This window comes from Aotus nancymaae, unplaced genomic scaffold (genome assembly GCF_030222135.1).
Source record: "Aotus nancymaae isolate 86718 unplaced genomic scaffold, 86718_ANA_hifiasm-v0.15.2.pri h1tg000064l_1, whole genome shotgun sequence".
Lineage (NCBI taxonomy): Eukaryota > Metazoa > Chordata > Mammalia > Primates > Aotidae > Aotus > Aotus nancymaae.
Genome location: NW_026988479.1, coordinates 21,260,344 through 21,282,603, shown reverse-complemented (window position 1 = coordinate 21,282,603; position 22,260 = coordinate 21,260,344). Strand labels below are relative to the sequence as shown.

At 35.0% G+C, this 22,260-nt stretch overlaps 1 protein-coding gene across 4 annotated transcripts in view; it reads right to left on the bottom strand.

The window, feature by feature from the left end:
- Positions 1-941: 941 nt before the first annotated feature.
- The window catches only part of RBM27 (RNA binding motif protein 27), an 85,278-nt gene continuing 63,959 nt past the window's right edge, over positions 942-22,260 (bottom strand). For all 4 annotated transcript variants that reach the window (XM_012458571.3, XM_012458684.2, XM_012458611.2 and 1 more), the window contains 7 exons: positions 20,834-20,953; positions 19,619-19,693; positions 19,316-19,480; positions 17,883-17,987; positions 17,573-17,764; positions 10,148-10,258; positions 942-8,677 (listed from right to left, as the gene is read on the bottom strand). In XM_012458571.3, coding sequence (XP_012313994.2) covers positions 8,594-8,677; positions 10,148-10,258; positions 17,573-17,764; positions 17,883-17,987; positions 19,316-19,480; positions 19,619-19,693; positions 20,834-20,953 — 852 coding nt within the window. In that variant the 3' untranslated portion in view covers positions 942-8,593. The remainder of the gene's footprint in view (positions 8,678-10,147; positions 10,259-17,572; positions 17,765-17,882; positions 17,988-19,315; positions 19,481-19,618; positions 19,694-20,833; positions 20,954-22,260) is intronic.

Sequence of the window (22,260 nt, the reverse complement as noted above, 5' to 3'; positions counted from 1 at the left end):
TCTCAGCACAGCTTTCCATAAAAAGAGTTCTCATGTAAGTCCTCACTCTTAAGTAGATTTTAATAATTTACTTCAATCTTTAGATTTTTCTTTGGCTTTATCTAATTTATCAGTAATATTCACTGGAAAATTTAAAACAAAGAGTAGATGAAACTTTTTTGACATACTTGGAGGCCTCGGGAGACCACACAGCACCATTCTATTGAGATGACTCCAAATAATTTTCACATGAATGGCTAAAGTGCAGAAATGTATAATTTATTAGGATTTAAATAAATCAAGGAGAAAAGTGCTTTAAGTTATTGGTAGAAAATTTTCAAAAAATAAAGTTATAATTCTAAGAAACTAAGTTTCTACGTATAAAATTCTTCCTTCCCTATATTTAACATTTCAAAGCAAAATATGCCAAAAAAAAAAAAAAACTCTTTAATAACATGCATTTTTTTTAAGCATTTGATCACAGTAACCTTTTTAAAAACACACAACAGACTTCTGGGATCTTCACAGAGGAAAAAAAACACACATGACATAATCCGATTTTATTTTTAGGGTGAAACACCTTTCTTAAAACATGTGCTGTGTGGCCAGCAGAATGTTATAATCATTCTCTTTTGTTTCAGCAATTTCCCTGATACAATTATCATATTGGAAATATTCCCTAATGCTACAAAATTCGTCAAGAATAAAAAACTTGTTTGTTGAACCTCTTAGAACATGCCTAGCTTTCTCATGGGCTGACAAAGAATAAAAAGCCCCCTCTTCTTCAAGGCCGCTTACATCTTTTTCTTTTTTCAGATGACTATTATCATAACAACTATAAGTCAATAAACACTTCGAAGTTCCCCAAATAGCAAAAATCAGAAATCCACAAAGATTTGGAATGACCTAAGAAATCTGAACATGTAAAAAAAAAAAATCAAATAACTCCCAAAACAGAACAATGACATGAACATCAGTTTTATTCACTGAGAATATATTCTTTTAAAAAATCTATGGCAGAAACATAACTATATATGAACACTGCTATTCTCAGCACTTTTTGTCTAGAAAATTCAGTGTAGTATATGAAAACATCATTAAATTAAAGCATGTAAACTTATTTATATCCAGCATGATCTTTTTAATGCCAAGGTTAAAAGGAAAAAAGCACCAGAAATATTGAAAAACACAAAGAAGCAAGGTAGAAATACTGAAAGATTATCATAATTTAATTTGCCACAGGGAAAACATTTAAGATAAAATTGAAAATAAAATAACATAGGTTATGATGTAGCCAAATTATTGTGAAATGTATCAGATTGGCTGGCTGTATCTTGTGGAGGTCACAGAAAATTACTACTTTAAAATATTCCCCCACAAATTAACATAAATAAACTGTTCTCTGTGGTTTCCAATATGCTACCTAAAAACACAATGTGGCTTCCCAAGGGAGTCTGGTTCCAATTCAAGGCAGATGAGATAGATGGAGCCAGGATGGCAGCGTTTGACAGACACTAATAAAAAAGATCAGTGACATTCTACAGACTTGCAATATTCCATTTTATTAGAAGCAGTGGAGCACAGAGGTTAAGAACCTGAGTTCTGGAGTCAGACCTGCGTTCAAATGCTGACTCCACCACTACAGGTTGTGTGACCTCAGGAATGCAACTTTCTCTCTCTAAAACTGTTTTCAAAGCTGAACAAGGTGGTACATACACAAGAGGGTAGAAATACTGAAACGTGTAAGTAGCTTATAACTCCATGAAGAGTTCTGATTTCACTACTTAGCAGACTTAATGGTTTTCTCCTTTGCATTTCTGAAGACATGGCAATATTCTTATGGACATGTCCCCAATCTTTCTCTTTGCACTTTAGAAACTGGGAAGGGTCAGACATGTACAGACAAGTGACACATTTGCCCAAGAGTAAGTAAAAGTGGCAAAGACAGTTAATTATGTTTTCTATAGGGCTTATCTATTGCTTACATTTCTTATAAACTTACAGAGATACGTGTTTGAAAAAGGTGAAATTCAATGGCATGTCAGAATATATAGGGTTCTTTTAGATATCAAAATTGGTTTGCTTTAAATGGTTGATGGCTAAGGTAAACTCTAAATTAAGTGCTAAATTAAATCAAAGCCAAATATTTTATTGATTTATAGACCTTAAAGAGTTGTAGTTGGACTTCACAGCTTTTTAAAAAATATATGAATAATTACCGCAAAGTGATTTGAATTGCATAAAAAGTAGCACCAATATATCAATATTCCACTTTCTTCCAAAGACAAGTAATGACAAAAATACAAAACTGTAGGCAAGTTTAAAAAGTCACTCAGAAGTTATCTACTTTTAAAATTAAAAACTACAAAATGTCCTTCAAGAAAAAACATCAATTAAAGAAGTTGATGTATGTTATTTTCACTTTTAAAGGCCAATTTCAGACTTCAGACCACTTTTCCACGCAAAATAAATTAATATTTCATAATCAAAATCGTTTCCACAATGTCACAGTAAGGAAGACAGTGATTTCAAAATGCATTCCATCATGCAACTCAATAAAGAGTGGGTCCTGACAAGAATTTTTATCTAATAGGATGAAAATATCAGTTGCATGTTGGGTAGGTATTGTTTTGTAAACTTTTGTTCTGTGTGTGTATACTGGGCTGCAATGCAAAATGTGTCATTTTGAGTTGCTGTGAAAAAAGACTGAGTCCTTACTCCAAGGCTAAATGTTGCCTTTTGGAGCCCCCTACCGGCTCCCAATGTTAAGAACTTAAATCCTAAAGTAAGTAAATAACCCCACAGTTGGAGGGTGGTTCAGAAACTAGCATTCAATAATTTATGCAGGAATACGTTTACATAGATAAATAGGCACGGTCTGATCTAAGAACTCAAACTGAACATGTGAGTAGTTCTCAATCTTGAAGCCAATTATCCTGAAGAAAAAATTAATTTGGCAAGGTCTGTATTAGCCCTTACTAAATTTAAAATTAGAAGACCTGTATCAGTATCTCACAATAATAGAAGTCTGGAGGCAAACTAAGAAGAGATGAAATCACAAGGACTTTAGAAAATTGTTAATAATACATTCATCTTTATAAATTTTTTTTTACAAAGGGGTGTTCAGAATTTAATCAATAGAAACATGGCTAAGTGCTGAAAAGGCTTTTTTCCACCCCTATACTTGCCTTCAAAGAATTGAGTAAAGAACAATTTTGGGCCAGGCGCGGTGGCTCACGCCTATAATCCCAGCACTTTGGGAGGCCGAGGCGGGTGGATCACAAGGTCAAGAGATCGAGACCATCCTGGTCAACATGGTGAAACCCCGTTTCTACTAAAAATACAAAAAAATTAGCTGGGCGTGGTGGCGCACGCCTGTAGTCCCAGCTACTTGGGAGGCTGAGGCAGGAGAATTGCTTGAACCCAGGAGGCAGAGGTTGCGGTGAGCCGAGATCGTGCCATTGCACTCCAGCCTGGGTAACAAGAGCGAAACTCCGTCTCAAAATAAAGAAAAAAAAAAGAAAGAAAGAAAAAGAACAATTTTGAACAATCAAGTGCTAAACCTGAACTCCAACTAGACATGTTATTTTAAGAACTAGTAGGTCACTATATCAAAGTAGTAAAACTCTATGACATTGGCTGGGGGTGGAGGCTCACACCTGTAATCCCAGCACTTTGGGAGGCTGAGGTTAGAGGATCACTTGAGGTAGGAGTTCAAGACCAGCCTGGCCAACACAGTGAAACCTCGTCTCTATTAAAAATACAAAAATTAGCCAAGACTGTGTCACTGCATTCCAACCTGGACAACACAGCAAGACTCCGTCTCAAACAAACAAACAAACAAAAAACTCTATTAAGTGGTTAGAAAACTGAAGTGGAATTGAGGTCAGAAATTCAGGCTTATCTTTATCTAAAACAAGCTAAAGGGCCTTCTTTCCTTGCTGCTCTTTTACAAAAGATAATTTAATATAATATACAAAGAAAAAGTAACAGCGATGTTAATCATGCTTATGTTAATGAACACCAATACCCCTACTACCACCACCACCAAAAGAAATGCTTACAGAAGCTTGAGTAGATGCAAACTACAAATATCTCACAATCGTCAAACACTACTGTGACCTTGATTTTACCCTGTATCAAATTGCCTATCTCAGAATGTTGGCATAGTTTAGTTAACCTAAGGTCAACTGCAGAACAGGGAAGAGGCCAAATGGTAGACGATCCTGTTGAAAGGAGATATCTTGGCAATAAAATCAATTTAGCATAAGTGAAGGTAATTCATAACACAAGCAGTAGCAGTAGATTGCCTTTTTCTTTTTTGTCAGTTTTGGCTGGCTGCTCAAATTAGGTCTTCTAAAAATGAACATAAAATGAGCAGCTCTGCGCAGCAAGGTAATGTTGGTCCATTTAATCTAAAGCAACCCTGACTCTATCATCCAATATCCCCACACTGATAAGCACAACTGTATCTGTGTTTATGGTAACATATCTAGATCCAGACTTGACTGTATGCCAGGGACTTATGACTCAAAATTTATCCTTGGCTTTAGCACAATTTATTTCAAAATCAGTAAAAATATCACATAAAAACATTAATTTCTGTTAATGAGAGCTCCATTTTAGTAAAACATTTGTTCAATAGATGTAACTATGTACAGAATTATGCCTGCCCCCTCCAAAAAAGTCCCAGAACTAATGTTTACTGTAAATATATTTAGGATTAATTATGATCTATTCAAAGCAAATGGTGACAAACAGCTTATTTGCTAATTACATAAGATAAAATAAATTTTATTTGAAAAGAATGAAAATAAAGTTTACTCTCATTCTCTGAGTATCATCTTGTATAAGCTGAAATTTAAAGAATGCGCCTTCTTAATGCGTAATCATTGGAAGGGGAATTTTATAATAGCAATTTTTAAAATGGGAAAACCAAGTGATAACACTTCCCTTCTCTTTCTCATCACCACCCCGTCCTTAGTGCATAAGGACTGGGTTTCTCCTTACAAATCTTCATCACATTCAGAACTGATGTATCTTCAAGTCATCTCTTCTAGGTGTTTTATTCCCTTCTCCCTACTCTACTTAAGGAAAATGTCCGTCCTGCTGTCGGCAGGCATAATGAATATCCTCAAGACAACATTAAAATAATTGCCTTCATGAAACTGCTGTGTGCTTTATATCGGGGATACCAAGAAATATCCACGAACAAAATAATGTGGCTACCAAATGTTACTTCCAAGTAGCATTTTAATACCTTCTCTTTCATTCTCCAGACTACTCTGTTGAGAAAGCTATCCTACTTAACATTTAATAGCCAGTGACTTCAAACTCAACTTCATATTGACTGATATTCTCTCATGTTTCTGAACACAACATAACACACACACATATCCACTCCTCACTTAACTCTCACAAGCAAGCATACACACACATTTTCTTTCTTTCCAGAACAAGCCAGAATTACAGCTCTTTTGGTGATTGTTGTAATTTTTGGAATGGTTCATAAATTTTCCAAATTCTTTTAAATTTGTAATACTTTCATCTTTTCTTTTTTTTCCAATTGTGAACCATTCCATATTGCATCTTTATTGCAAAAGTCAACATGCTTCTTAGAAATTCAGATTGTAATTGATAAAACAAACATTACATATATGAATTTAAATGTATAAACAGTTAGAAATTCAACAATATCTCCTATTATACTATTACACAAGTTCACAATTTTGTAAAAACTATAATACAGGCATACTATACATCAAGAGGAACCACTATTCCTTTTCACATGATTTTTTCTTTTTTGGAAATAAGGATCCATCACATGGACCCTTTCACCTTACCGTTTTTCCAATTTATCATCTTAGCTGGTAACAATATTTTCTCAATGTTACATAAAGATATTGAGGGAAATTTTGCAATACTTGAACAAGTAATCCACTAGTATATCAGGCTGACCTAGTCAACTGGTGGCTATTATTGCTGATTAGCTACTTATAAAGATGGCATACACATTAAAAGGACCAGAATTTACCTTAGATACTGTATGTTATTTCTGTAAATGAAGATGCCAAGAAAGCGTGTATGGCAGTTATTCACTTTTAAGTGAAATTCTAACAGTTGAAGATCTGATGGTGGAAGTATCCCAAAGGAGGCAGGGGATATATATAAACTATTTTATGCCAACCTTAAGTTTTCCAATATTATAACTCACTTTAAATTCACCTTTGAGTCAAACATGTTTTGAAATTCTTTGAAAGCATAAAGTATTTTCAGTCCTATTTAAGGTATACTGAAAACTTTTATAGAAATGGCCTCAAACCTTACTGAAAAAAACTGTTTTTCACTTTAACACACTTCTCTTTCATCCTCTGTCCCCAATACGAAAAAGTCAAACAAATCAACTTTTTACTGAGAGTGTAATAAGACGTCCATTTTGAGGTTAAAAAATCATATGAAAAGGAATCTCATTGTTGAACTGTCAGTCTACTGAAATTTTTCTTACAGTTCCATTAATTTACTGTAATTTTCAGTTTCCAAATACAAAAATACAACAATTCTTATTGAAATCTATACGCTGGTAGTTTTAGTACACAAAAAAAAAACAAACAAATTATTTACAAAATTATACAGTTTAAGAAAAAACTTTGTACAAAAAATATATAAATCCTTTGTTCCCTCTATCACGTTTAAACTGTCAGGACTCAAAATATTCACCACAATGAATCTTTCAAAATATATACTGACTGAGCCACAGACATCAAGAAAAATTTCATTAGAGATGATGGAGGAGTAAGGAGCAAGATTGTGTATTCTAGATACCCTATTCTAACGTTTTCCTTCTTTTATAAGCTTATTTTACCTTCAGTGTTACTAGAAATATAACAATAACCTATAAAGAGAAAGTCCTTATTAAGAAAGAAAATTATATAAACTTAAAAATGACCCTGGTTTGACACATCATTCCAGGAAAACATGTAGAATAAAGATTATCAGAACATGGGATTTAACTTCTTTTAGCTAAGTAAATCCAGAAGCCTGATGGTTTTAAGTTCTTAGTGAATAGTTTCTATTTTGAGAAATAGTCTTTACCTCAGAAAGCAAAATCCTTGATATAGTGGTCACCAAGAACCTTTTGGAGCCAACAGGAGGTTTCAAATTTTCTTACCACACATATAATAAAAACAGATGTGTATATCCTTGAAAAAGTGACAGCCTATGTACATTAATCATTTTATTTCCCCGGGGGTCAGTACAGTGTAGTGTTGCTCCTCTGCTTTTCCATCTAACATTCAGAACACAAGGACATAAATTTACATATATATTTTACTTAACAGATACTCTACTCTATACAGTGTACAGTAAAAATGCACACAGTAAAGGAAACTGTCCACTGAAGGATGCATATATTCATGGATAGCAACAAGCTACAAAATTATGAAAAAATAAGGTCATCTGATCAAAGTCATACATGATTCCCATTTATTACTAGCATACTCAGCCCTCGACCTCCTCCCACCCACCCCTCACCCTCAGTCACCTTACCATCATGGTTTAAATTTAGGAAAAGAATTTCAGACACTTTTAAACCCTTCTGTGTAACTATAACTGAACTGAAGCTTCAAAAGAGGGGAAAAAAGGCTGGTGATTCTCTTCTCCCCAAAATCCTTCCATCATTCTCATCAAAATATCACTTATTTATTCAGGTGCTGGTTAGAACCTTTTACTGGAGACTGCCTGTGGCTGCCCAAATGAACCACTTACGTCAATGACGACTAAGTCAGGCCTATTAATAGAAAGGCAAGAGGAAGAAAAGGGGGACAAGAAAGGGGCAATAGGTGAAAGTCTTTTACATTCTGAGTTATAAAAATTTTAAAAAAGACCAGCCAAACCAGTGCTCATTAAGTATCAAAGCAAACTAAGAGTCAGTAGCAGGAAAAGTCCAGGAGTTCATATGACAAGAGAATGGAAATACTACAGAGCTAGCTACCATTGCTGTAGCATTTAAGAACACAGAGTTTGTTGTGATTTTCACTGAAACAGTACTACCACACATAAATACCATGAAAAACAAATTTAGACTGAATACAAATTGGGCTCCTCCAAAGTTAAAAAAAAAAAAAAAAATTAAACATACTTTTCTTCCAAGACAACTCTTGAAAGCAAAAGAGTATTTTAATTACAAATATTTCCTCCTGTCTGACGACCCATCCATAATAGCTGAGAGTTAAAAGATTACAGGCGATTTTGACATTTAATTAAATTTTATCAGTAGATTATAATCCAAAATAAATTTCTGAACACCCTGTCATTTACATCATAATCCAACACCAACAGCAACAAAAAAAAGGTGGTGTGGAAAATAAGGCTCTAGAGATTTCCATGTCATTGCTGTGGATCTTCACAACTGTGTAAAAGTCACTAGGCCTTTGGTGCTTTAATATCATATACAGTTATGAGATGTGTTTACATAGCAAACTTGCTGTTCTTGAACCTACTGTGTTGAAAAGAAAAATAAAAAATTTTTTTTTGGCTCATTGACTTCTTTTAAATAATTTTTAAAAGTTGTTCTTCTAAACAATACTCCTAAAAATTATACAGCTAACATCAGATTTCATCTTCGCCATGAACGAGACTCATATTCATCTTCATCTTCATCATCATCATCAGGCAAAAACAAATCTGAGGATTCTGTTTCCTGAAGAAAGAGAGGTTAATATCTACTTAGTACACAACAATGGTAAGTAAAATGCTTTTTAGGCCAAAGGACAAACAGGCTAGTATACAAAGCCCAGGTTGGATGGGCTTTATAAGGGATGCATGCAAGAATATCTTTCAGGGCAAAACAAAAGCCCAAAATATTTTTGTTAATGAATATAAATTCTTCTCCTCTACTAATTTTGCTAGGTTTTGTTTTTGTTTTAAAATGAAGTTTTGCTCTTGTTGTCCAGGCTGGAGTGCAATGGCACAATCTCAGCTCACCACAACCTCTACCTCCCAGGTTCAAGCAATTCTCCTGCCTCAGCCTTCTGAGTACCTGGGATTACAGGTACTCCCAGCTAATTTTGTATTTTTAGTAGAGACAGGGTCTCTCTATGTTGGTCAGGCTGGTCTCGAACTCCCAACCTTCAGGTGATCCACCCGCCTTGGCCTCCCAAAGTGCTGGGATTATAGGTGTGAGCCACCCCGCCCCACCTAATTTTGCTAGTAGAAGATTTCTACTCTAATAGCATCAGGAAAATAAATAATGTGAACATTTAGTAGAGAAAATTTTAAAAAACTATGAGATATATTTCTGATAAGTTAATTAAAATTAATTTATCCTATTAAAAATTAGGAAAATAAATGACCAAACACCTAAATCTTTGTTTTCTATCTATTCAACTGTTTGTGAGAGGTGAATATACTAGCTTCCCCATGACACTGATATTCCAAATCTTATGTAAAAATCTAAAATCTTAGACAAAGTAGATGTATCTGCAAACACTACCCAAATATCATGACTTTTTATTTTCTTTTAATCTGAGGAACATCTCTGCTTTTGCTGTATAAAATTACTCGTATAGTGAGATGATATTTGATCAAACTATAAATGCTAGGTATCTTTTAAAACCAAGATTGTGATAAATCAGGAAAACCTCACAATGTAGCCAATGTGTTCACTAAATAAACATGATAAATAACAGGAGTAAAAAAGCAAAATAGATTCTCATCTATTTTAAGAGGCTGATATTTTATATCAGCCTTTATATTCAACTTCTGCACACTCATTTTAACCAATTGTACACAGAAGGAAAATAAGAAACTCAAATCTGTTACTATGGAACTTGAATAAACAAAAAGTGAAATCAATCAATTAAAATTTATTTTATGTAATCTCTGACTTTATTCATTAGAATAAAAATTTCTAAAGCTCAAACAAATCCAATATAAATGTAAACAAAAAAGAACAGTCTTTCCTATACCAGAAGAAAATAACCCCCAAAACTGCTTTTTCTATCTCTAGACCTATTTTAACTCTCTAAGAAACATCTAAACTAGTCTTAACTTGCATGCATGAAAGAAAAACCCAGCTATCTATTTTTTAATTTATACTATTTCATATCATGAAAAACACATAATTGAGAAGTGATCCAATTCAACTCTTATTTCCAATCATTAAATTTACCTCCTCCTTGACTTCTTCTTCTTCAGTCTCAGTGGATATAGACGGTACCTTGGGCTTGTGCCATGATATCTGTAGCCGGCGGTCTTTAAATTTTGGCCCTTGGTTTGCAGCCTAAAATATATTAGAAGAATATATAAGTTTGCACTCAAATAACTAATGATTTCTACAGATTCTGTGTTATTTAAAAAGTATAATATAGGGCAGGGAGAAATCTGTTAAGGTGGATCTACAAGCTACAAGGAGAACTAAAAAAAAATAAAATCCTTTTAATTAGAGCAACTATATGTTCTGGTTTGCCTAGGGTAACCCATGGTTTATATCTGTGTCAGGTAAATATTAGCATCTGTCTTGGTTGGAGTAATAAATTTTTTTCTAAGTGCAGCTGCTCTACTTACAAAAGTCATGATGAGGACAAGAAATATTCTTAATACATTTATTGACCTTCGGCTTTGATATCTACATATATAGACTCAAACCTTAGAAATACATAATTTTTTTAAAGGTGAATCATCTGCTTATTTATCTCACTGCATCTCTTACAGCTCCACCTATGTTTGATAAAGTTCTTTCTATTTCCTCTTCTGAAATGCTATACAATGATAAGCACCTCCCAGCTCATCTATGCATTCAATAAACATTAATTAAACACCTACTGCTATCCTAACTCATAAAACTGCTCCATTTCAAATGTTTTACTTGTTACAAATTTTTAAACATCTTTTTCTACCCAGCAAATTCCAATAAGGGAATGCAAATTTTAAAGACAAAGCAACACAGACAAGGGAACAGGGATCCAAAGTTTCAAAAAAGTAAAAGCTTAGCCATCTCTATAGCCTTCCTATCAAAGGTCCTCATTTATAAAACGCTCCCATTCTGGGGGTTCTGAAAAACATAAAAGAAGAGATTCTTTTTTATTTGGGCTTTCATTCTAGTCTATCTAGCAAAATCATTGCTAAACCTCTTGAAGCATTTGCCAAATGTTTCCATAAAACACTTGGAGCATAGCATGGCGAGAATGTACATTAGACCAGACTCATAAATCCATTACTGCCCGCACAGACATCCTCCTATGTTGTAAAGGGAAAATTCCCACCATTCCTTGCAGGGTCTAAATGCTTATAACCTAACAAAACATTATGACTCATGGGACATACCAAATTGATGTATCAAAACAGCCCTACCAAATACATATATTTACCTTTTTTTTTTTTCTTTTTTGAGACAGGGTCTTGCTCTGATTCCCAGACTGGAGTGCAGTAGTAAGATCACACTCACAGCAGCCTCAATTCCCTGGGCCCAAGTGATCCTCCCACTTCAGCCTCCCAAGTAGCTGAGACCACAAGCAGGTACCACCACGCCTGGCTAGTTTTTTTATTTTCATAGACAGGGTCTCCCTGTGTTGCCTAGGTTGGTCTCAAACTCTTGGGCTCAAGCAAGTCTCCCACCTCAGCCTCGAAAAGTGTTGGGATTACAGGCATGAGCCACAGCACCTGGTCTATATTTACCACCTTTTAAAAATCAAGTAATGTATGTAATATAGATCCTTTACCCTTACTCTATCATTTAACACATAGCCCAATTATGGAGAGGCTTTCACTGCTTGTTTTGTTCATTTCCATAGTATTTGAATTTCTAAATAAAAATGTTACTTTTATAACCAGAAAAAGTAATAAAGATTTTTAAGTCTGTAACAACTGTGTTGCTCTCCAAAGAGGATAGGAGTTCTGTCCTCCAAAAGGAATATTAAATGTATTGCATATACATTATTAAAGGAAGAACCAGAAATGTATATGCAGTCTGAAACTAAGAATAAATAATTTCTACTGTCTAACTTCTAACAAGTCAAACACATCAGCAATTAGCATAAAGATATACTATGACACTACCAAGTTAGGAACTCTCAAACATAAATGGTTAGAATCTCAAACTGATTCTAAACTGGTAAGAATTTAAAACGGATGGGGTCCACTCAGCAATTCCACATACAGTCATCCCTTGGTGTTTCTGGGGGATTGGTTACAGGACTCTCTTTGAATACCAAAATCCATGAATGCTCAAGTCATTTATATAAAATAGTGAGTATTTGTATATAACCCACGCACATTCTCCATATACTTTGAATCCTCTCTAGATTACTTATAATACCTAATACAATGTAAATGCTATGTAAATAGTTGTTATACTCTATTGTTTAGGGAATAATGACAAAAAATGTACATGCTCAGTACAGCTGCAACCATTCATTTTTTTCATTTTTTTCCTAATATTTCTGATCCATGACTGGTTGAATCCATGGAGGTGAAACCCACAAATATGAAGGGCCAACTGTATAGCCAAGAGAAATGTGTGTAAATGTGTAGTTAAAAACATTTATAAGATAGCAACTCTGCTTACAAAAGCCACAAAGTGGAAATAACCCAAATATCCATCAATAAGATGAAAAATAAACTGTAGTATATTGATACAACTATTATATAGTAATAAAAATGGCAAATTAACGTTACATGCAAAAATATTAATGAATCTCACAAACATATTAAAGAGAAGAAGCCAGGCACAAAAGAATACACACTGTGTGATTCCATTTACATAACATTTTAAAAACAGGCAGAATACCACTGTAATATTTAGGAATGCAAATTTAGGTGATGAAACTACAGTCAGTTCTCATTATTTGCAGTAGTTATGTTCTAAAAAGTTGATGCAAAAATTTAATTGGAAAATGCTGAGCCACCAATCAGTAGGGGAAATAGAATTAGACTCTTATGAGCCTCTAGAGCAAGTCTGTCCAACCTGTGGCCCACCGGCCGCATATGGCCCAGAATGGCTTTGAATGCGGTCCAACACAAATTCATAAACTGTCTTAAAACACTATGAGATTTTTTTTCCTGCTCATCAGCTATCATCAGTGTTAGTATATCTTATGTGTGGCCCAAGACAATACTTCTTCTTCCAATGTGGCCCAGGGAAGTCAAAAGATTAGACAACCCTGCTCTACAGGGTCACAATATTTTTGTCAGCTAATCAACATATACTTTGGTTTTATGTGTTTCTGTTGAAAAACATCTTATTTAATATATATTACTGATCATTAACATTGAACTCATAGCTAAAAGCACTGACTTATGCCTGAACAAAGTTTAACTAACACATGTATCTTTGTAAAGCGTTATCACAGCCTTGCACTTAGGAACACTAGACAGCACTTTAGAACTACATTCGGGGGCCATTTTAAACAGTTTCATAACCAAGAAAACAAAAAGTTGAGAAAAATATGGCATTAAAAAGACTGCAAAGGCTGGGTGAGGTGGCTCATACCTGTCATCCTAGCACTTTGGGAGGCCAGGTAGGCAGATCACTTGAGGTCAGGAGTTTGAGACCAGCCTGGACAACATGGTAAAACCTCACCTCTACTAAAAATACAAAAATTAGCTGGGCATGGTGGTGGGCACCTGTAATCCTAGCTACTAGGGAGGCTGAGGCAGGAGAATCGCTTGAACCCAGGAGATGCAGCTTGCAGTGACCCTAGATTGTGCCACTACACTCCAGCCTGGGTGACAAAGCAAGACTCTGTCTCAATCAATCAATCAATTAATCAATTTACATTATGAAAGCTGAAACAAGAAGTCAGAGCACCACCTTATTTCTATCTCAGCTGAAAATGGCCACATGAGGGGACTAGCAACTGTGTATATGTCTGAGAATGACCACAAAAGCACCACAAGTATTGATTCTGGGGTTACAAATAAATTTTAGTGAGTAGATGAATTGGCAAATATGGAATTTGAAAATAATGATTGACTGTATAAAGAAAGCAAGGTAATCGTCATAAACTGAGGCTGATGGTTACTGCTCTGAGAAGAGGCTGGGAGGAGGAACAAGTGGGGTTGGGGTACTGGAAATGTTCTATTTCTTGACCTGAGGGATAAGTGTATAGGTGTCTGCCTTCTGATAAATCACTGAACTATATGTTTATGATTAGTATAGTTAGTTTTTATCAACATTTTAAATTGACTATTGGTATAACCTTTAAAATTTTTAAGGAAATAGGCTGGGTGCGATGGCTCACACCTGTAATCCCAGCCCTTTGAGGCTGAGGCAGGTGGATCACCTGAGATCAGAAGTTCGAGACCAGCCTAGCCAACATGGTGAAACCGTGTCTCTACTAAAAATACAAAAATTAGTTGGGTATGGTGGCACATGCTTATAATCCCAGCTACTTGGAAGGCTAAGTCAGGAGAATCCCTTGAACCTGGGAAGTGGAGGTTGCAGTGGGCTGAGATCGCACCACTGCACTCCAGCCTGTGTGACAGGTGACAGATTCTCTCAAAAAAAAAAAAAAAAAAATTAAGGAAATACCAAATAGCTAAGATTTTTATGTGAAAAAGGTAAGGTTTGGAACGTAGCCCTGTATTTATAATATGATCACATTTTAGTAAATGTTGTTGTTATGGTTTCAGACAGAGTCTCACTCTGTTGCCCAGGCTGGAGTGCAGTGGTACAACCTTGGCTCACTGCAACCTCCGCCTCCTGGGCTCAAGTGATTCTCCTGCCTCAGTCCCCCAAGTAGCTGGGATTACAGGCACACGCCACTGGGCCCAGCTAATTTTTATATTTTTAGTAGAGACGGGGTTTCACCATGTTGCCCTGGCTGGTCTTGAGCTCTTGACCTAAGGTGATCCACTGGCCTCAGCCTCCCAAAGTGCTAGGATTACAGGTATGAGCCACCGCGCCCAGCCTGGTAAATGCTTTTAAAGTGAAAAGCTTTATATATGTATTCTTACATACGTAATATTTTTCTTTTTTTTTTTGAGACGGAGTTTCACTCTTGCTGCCCAGGCTGGAGTGCAGTGGTGCAATCTTGGCTCACTGCAACCTCCGCCTCCTGGGTTCAAGCAATTCTCCTGCCTCAGCCTCCCCAGTAGCTAGGACTACAGGCGCACGCCACCATGCCCAGCTAATTTTTGTACTTTTAGTAGAGACGGGGTTTCACCATGTTGACCAGGATGGTCTCGATGTCTTGACCTCATGATCCACCCGCCTCGGCCTCCCAAAGTGCTGGGATTATAGGCGTGAGCCACCGCGCCCGGCCGGCTATACGTAATATTTTTCTATAACGATATCTAAGAATAGTGACCATCTTTTAAGAATGGGCAAAGATCAATAAAAGAGAGTTTTATTAGTCATACTTTTTTTTTTTTTTTTTTTTTGAGACCGTCTCACTCCATTGCCTAGGCTGGAGTGCAGTGGTGCAATCTGGGTTCACTGCAACCTCCACCTCCTGGGCTCAAGCAATTCTCGTGTCTCAGCCTCCTGAGTAGCTGGGACTAAAGGCAGATGCCACCACACCCAACTAATCTTTGTATTTTTTGCATACACAGGGTTTTGCCATGTTGACCAAGCTGGTCTTGAACTCCTGAGCTCCGGTGATCCACCCGCCACAGCCTCCCAAAGTGCTGATATTATTTTTTTATTTTAAAAAGTACTTTTTTAAAAAATCTAGGACTAATCTCTTAATACATCTCTTACTTATCAAAGTATCTGTTCTACACATACATATATATTCCCTCACATACACATCTAAATATGGTTTAAGATGATAAAATATTGGGAAAAAATTAATGTCCATCAATACAGGATGGTTCAAATGTAGTATGATACATCTGTGCAATGAAATACCATGCAGTCATTAAAAAGAAGCAATACCACATGCACTAGTGTAGAATAATCTAACAGTTGAATATATATGAAGTGAAAAGTATATATGGCAAAGGTGTTGTATAACATGCTACCATTTCTATAAAATTATTATATATATATGTATATAATTAAAAGAGAAATATAGTTTTCTAAGAATGAAAAGAATTACATATAGTTCTCTCTCGCCTATAGAAATTTATATACATTTCTCTCTCGTCTATATATATGTGTGTGTATATATATATCTATACATACATATAGACAAGAGAATCTTTGAGCAGATATATATAGAGAAATATATATAAATTATAATATATATTATATACATATATCTATATATATATAGAGAGAGAGAGAGAGAGAAAGAGAGAAAGAGACACAAGAGACAGAATCTTTGAGCAGATTTATGAGAAACTACTACCAGTAATTGTCTATGGGGAGTGAAATTGAGTAGAGGTAGAAGGAAATCTTATTTTTCATTGTATACACTGTTACTCCTTTTCACTCTGTTTATGTATGTTGGCCAAGGAAATAATTCCAATAAAAAAAATATGTATGTGAATATGAGATCAACTATATATACCATAAATTAAAAATTATATGCATATTAGGGTTCTTGGTAGAAGCTGCTCAAAGAGAAATTCATCTAGTCTAGCCATTTTCCCAGATTAGAAATTGACACCCAATCTATGCCAGTCGTCATACATCAATCACCTGCTTTCTTCAAGTTGTTCCTTTTTTTTGAGATGGAGTCTCGTTCTTGTCCCCCAGGCTGGAGTACAATGGTGCTATCTTGGCTCACTGCAACCTCTGCCTCCCAAGTTCAAGCAATTCTCCTGCCTCAGCCTCCCAAGTAGTTGGGATTACAGGTGCACACCACCACACCCAGCTAATTTTTGTATTTCTAGTAGAGATGGGGTTTCATCATGTTGGCCAGGCTGGTCTCGAACTCCTGACTCACCTCAGGTGATCCACCTGCCTCAGCCTCCCAGAGTGCTGGGTTTATAGGTGTCAGCCACTGTGCCCTGCCATCTTTAACACTTAATAGGGCTGAAAATATTTCCTCTCAAAAGAGTTGTTTGAGGAACAGGGAACCTAGTTGTCTTAGTTCCACTACTTATTAACTATATGATTGTGGTTGACATTTTAAATTGTGTTCAAATGTGTACATACAGGATTTCACACGTATATCGTTTTGCATGTACTTCACATTTATACAGTCATTTACAATTAAATGAGATCATATACGAAATGTTCCAGCACAAAAAACGCTCAGTAAAATAGCTGGAAAGAGTATATACTGTATATGTCCAAAACAGTACAGACATCTGCCTGTAGTAAATCTTTATTTGTATGTTTGCCTAAAAGTAAGTGGTAGCCACTACATACAGAATATAACTAAATTATCTGAATTTTGCCTCTATCCCAAACTATTTCACTATTAACCATAAGTACATGGTAAGCCACGTACTTTTAATTTTATTAAAACAAAAATTAAATGTAGCTTTGAGATAACTTGTCACTACAAATGCACTTAAGTGGAGTACTATGGAATCAAAAGCAAGAGCTGCTTCTTGACTTTTACATATATTAATAGGCATTTGTTAGGACTCACATTTTTTACAACTATAAATTGTCTAATCTATAAAACATTTGACACTTATACACACTTCACCAAGGAAAACAGTGTTCAAAGAGTTAGCATTTGGTATTTTAACAACTTACTGAGAAATGCTGAAGCAAATCTTCTTTTTCTTCCTCAATGAATCCTCCAACTGTTAGTGCTTTGGGGCGATGGTCCACCACCATGTGATTTAGTGAGCCCCTTCCTCTTCCTCCACGCCCTCGACCTCTTCCTCGACCTTGAGAGGACATGGTCTTTCCTCGACCCACAGGTAAAATACCTAACCGAGCAGCCTGAATAACAACAAAAAGTAGAATGCAGCATACATTGTTAGACTAAACCTTAGACAACAAAGGAAAACTTTTTTGAGATGTTAAATGTGGTGAGGCAATAACTCCTTTTAAATCTCACCTCAATCTGTAACTGACTGAGTTTCTTCCGTAATTCCGTTGTGTCTTCTCCTGAGGACAGCCTCTTATGAAGGTCCAGTTCAGTATCTAATAACTCCTTCTGGGCCTTTGGAATAATTGAAAATAAAAAGGTATTTTTTAGATAACTTACAAGATCTTCTCCAGAACATTATAGTTACACAATGACACACAATGAGAATGAGAGGATGCAATAAACATGGGTGTTTTAAAGAAAGTAACTTTACAGATCTAGTAGTGCCAACATGTACAAAGTGTATCGATCTCAATGAAAAATAATAAGCATTAGATGGCCTAAAAATCAGATCCTAGAAAAGACACCTAAGATGAGGGAGCTGAGAATAACTGTCACATAATAAAGTATCACAAATGAAACACAACGGAGCAAAATAAATTATATAGTAAAAGTGTACTTATAGTACAAAAGTAACAGCTACATAATTACTACCAGATTGGAATCCATAACTGTTGCCATTCTCTTTTTTGTTAGAAACAAATTATCTATCAGTCTTTAAGAGGCATGACTGCCAGTCATTTTTTTCACCTCTTTAATTTTTAAAGTGTGCATATATTCTTTCTATAATTAGGAAAAATTTCAATAAAAAAATTTTATTATGTTTTTAAGATATCTTAAACACTTTATGTTTCTATACTGATAGAGAACCATAATTTCAAATTTAACGTAATGCTGCATATAACAATGTACATTCTACATATCTGACAAATTTATTATCAGTTCTCAGAGGACTGGAATTATCTATAATCACAACACAGAACTGTGGTACAATGGAACCACTGTCTAAACCAAGTACAGCCAAGGAAACAGATGGAAATTAATAAAATTAGACTTAAATAGATCTAGAACTTCTGATTATTCTTTTTAATAATATGCCACATTTTTACCCATATGAACAGCCAGGCTACTAAAAAGGATGGTTTTATTACAGTACTATTACAGCACTGCTGAAATGGGAAATACCTCTTTCGCCACCATCACTCTATTAGTGTCATCTTCAGCAGGGAACCAAAATATTCAGTTAAAAAACATATATTTGTTCAAACAGGGTATTATCAACCTCTTCACAGAGTATTGAGCATCTACAGAAACACTAAAAAAAAAAAAAAAAAATCATGGCAGCTGGGTACAATGGCTCACACCTGTAATCCCAGCACTCTGGGAGGCCAAGGTGGAAGGACTGTATTTGAAGCCAGCCTGGGCAATACAGCGAGACCTTGTCTCCTTAAAAAAAAAAAAAAAAAGTACTATAATTAGGATATTTTTGTTTAAAAGTACTATAATTGTTTGCCTATATTCCTATTAGGATATTAGCTACCTAAGGGTTCCATTGTTCTTTCAAGGTGTCAAGCAGCATATGTTCAATAACCCTATGTTAAATAAAAAATGCAAATAGATACCTCCGTTTTTGTCTTCACTTTAGATGGTGTGGAGACTGCAGAAGATGTTTTTAATTCATCTTTTAATTGTGAGATCTTCTCTCCAAGCTCTTTCAAAGTCTTCATTATATTTGCTCTTTCTTCTGGTTTCATGTTTTTGTTTTTTTCTAACTTGGATATTAACATCTACAAAATAAATAGAAAAAGGTAAAATCATGCTTAACAAACTTTAATATAAAGAAGTCTTATAAAATTATGGATAAAACTTTTACAGTCAATTCTATACATCAATTCTAGCATACAAATAATGAGCTCTTGTCTTACCTTTTGGCATTCTATTTGTTTTTCTAACATTTCTTGCTTTTTTTTCCTCATATCTTGTTGTAGCTTTATTGCCTCCTGTATAAGTAAAAAAGAAATTAATACAGATAACATAATTTGCCACCATTCTCAATTCATTTTTTATTAGTCATCCCTGAGACAGACTGTCCTCCTAATGAAATAGCTGAAACCAGAGATAAAACTTTTGAATATGTTTTCCCTAACATTTTGAATATAATAGACTTTATAACTGTACTTAAAAAATATTTAAAATATTGGAACTAATTAGCTGTATCTATAAGATTTATTGACTTGAATGATCTGAATATTCTTATAAAGAAAAACAAATGTTGTTTTCACTTGCCAATGCAATAAGCTAAATCCTTATTTTTAAAGTTTGAAGTTTAAAACTGTGAGGCTGGGCACAGTGGCTCAACCTGTAATCCTAGCACTTTGGGAGGCTGAGGTGGAAGGTTTGCTTGAGTCCAGGAGTTAAAGACCAGCCAGCCTGGGCAACAAAATGACACTCTGTCTCTACAAAAAAATAAACAAAATTAGCTGGGGTATGGTGGCACGTGCCTGTAGTACCAGATACTCAGAAGGCTAAGGTGGGAGGATTGTTTGAGCCTGGGACATCAAGACTGCAGTGAGCTATGATCATGCTACCGTAACAGATTGAGACACTGTCTCAAAAAAAAAAAAAGAAAAAGAAAAAGTGAGAGTCTGCTATAGGTTAGAAATGGTAGAGTAAAATCTATGGATTTCACCAGGAAAATTTTGCCTCCCACCCTCCTGTTAATTAAATCTCTAATTATACTGAGCTTCACAGTACATATAAATATCTATTTTATTTGGGAAACATTGTGTGAACTTAATAGGATGACAATGAAACTCAGAACTAAATCATAATAACTACAAAAATGTTCTATTTTATATGAATCATTTATCTACTTTGGGATTAAAAAAGAAAATAAACACTAGAATTGGAGGGAATAATAGTGTGAGTAGTTAAAAAAAAATTCTGAATGGCAATTGTGAAGCATTTTTTCTGTATGTTCATCTTTTTTTTTCCAAGTGGACATTAAATACAGAAGAAGCTAAATAAGCATTATGATGTCGTGCTGTAACAACATGAACCCATTTAAAGGTGATATAGTAACCACTTAACAATTCAATGCATCTTTTCTTCTGTAAGGCAAGAAGAATCAAGACTGTTACCTGTTTTTTTTTAAGAACTTCTTGAACATCATGAGATTTAGACCCTGGACAGAGCTTTGAAGGTGTCTTTAAGTTTGAGGAGCTGTAAATCATTTTTGGATGGCCTGGAGTTGAAAATATCTAAAAATTAAAAAAAAAAGGTACACATAAATATAATTAAATTATATCTTAGAAATGCTTAGAATAATTTTTTAGAAAGGATCATGTATGTCTACTCTTCTTAGGAGTTAAATTTTCTTTTTACATTTAAAAACTTCATCATCAAATCTAGTTCTTTATGCATAAATTTGTCACCCAAAAGATAAAACACCCTAAGCGCCCTCATGTTAAACACAATTTCACAAAATACCAACATCAGACAAAGCTGCTCTTGTGATCATAACAGATCAAGACAAACACTTAATTATCAAGACCATGCCCTAATCATGACTGACTGAACAGAGACAAAAACATGAATGCTATCCAAACCATAAAATGACGAAACATCCATTTATCCTGGGAATGACTGCTGCTTCTTTACCACTTACTGTTTTTAGCCTCATTCCAGGTAAGATTTAGTAAGATATCCTATCACAGAATAGGCCTATGCCTATTTCCTTAAATCCTTCTAAATCTAACTTAGCCCAAATCCTAAAATAAGTATTTCTGGCAACCACAGTTTCATTGTGTATACCCCTCACTGAATAATAAACTGAATTTGTTTGGCTACAGGTGGGTAGTATCTGGCTGGAGGGTATGTCATAAGTTGTTTTTCATAAGTGAAGTGCCAATAAAAAACCCTGTTCCCAATAACTGAAAAAATCCTTCTAAGAATTAAGCTACATTCTTTTTTTAAAATTTTTCCTTTCTTCCTTTTTTTTTTTTTTTCTGACAGGGTCTTACTCTGCTGCCCAGGCTAGTGTGTGGTGGTGCAATCACGCCTTGCTGCAGTCTCAATCTCTTGGGCTCAGTCCCACCTCAGCTTCCTGAGTAGCTGGGACTATAGGTGTGAGCCACCAAGGCTGGCTGGTTTTTTTTTTTTCTTTTTTGTAGAGACAGGGTCTCTCTATGTTACCCTGGCTGGTCTCAAACTCTCAGGGTCAAGCAATCCTTCCACCTCAGCCTCCCAAAGTGCTGGGTTTAGAGGTGTGAGCCATTGCACCTGTCTTTTTTTTTTTTTTTAATTTTCTTACTGGAATAGTTACTCTGGATATGGAGCACCTGTCTTTAAAAAACTTTTTAATTAACCTTAAATAATATAAAAGATGTAGAAAATAATATTAAGAAATCCATGGAGAATTCAATCATATAAATAATATATCCAAATGTAAGACTTCTCTCAATCACTACAACACTTATCATCAAACTTAAACTAGTTTACACAGGAAAGTCCTGTATGTACCATAAGAACATTGTATAGTTTATGTTCATTTTATCATTTATTTTAT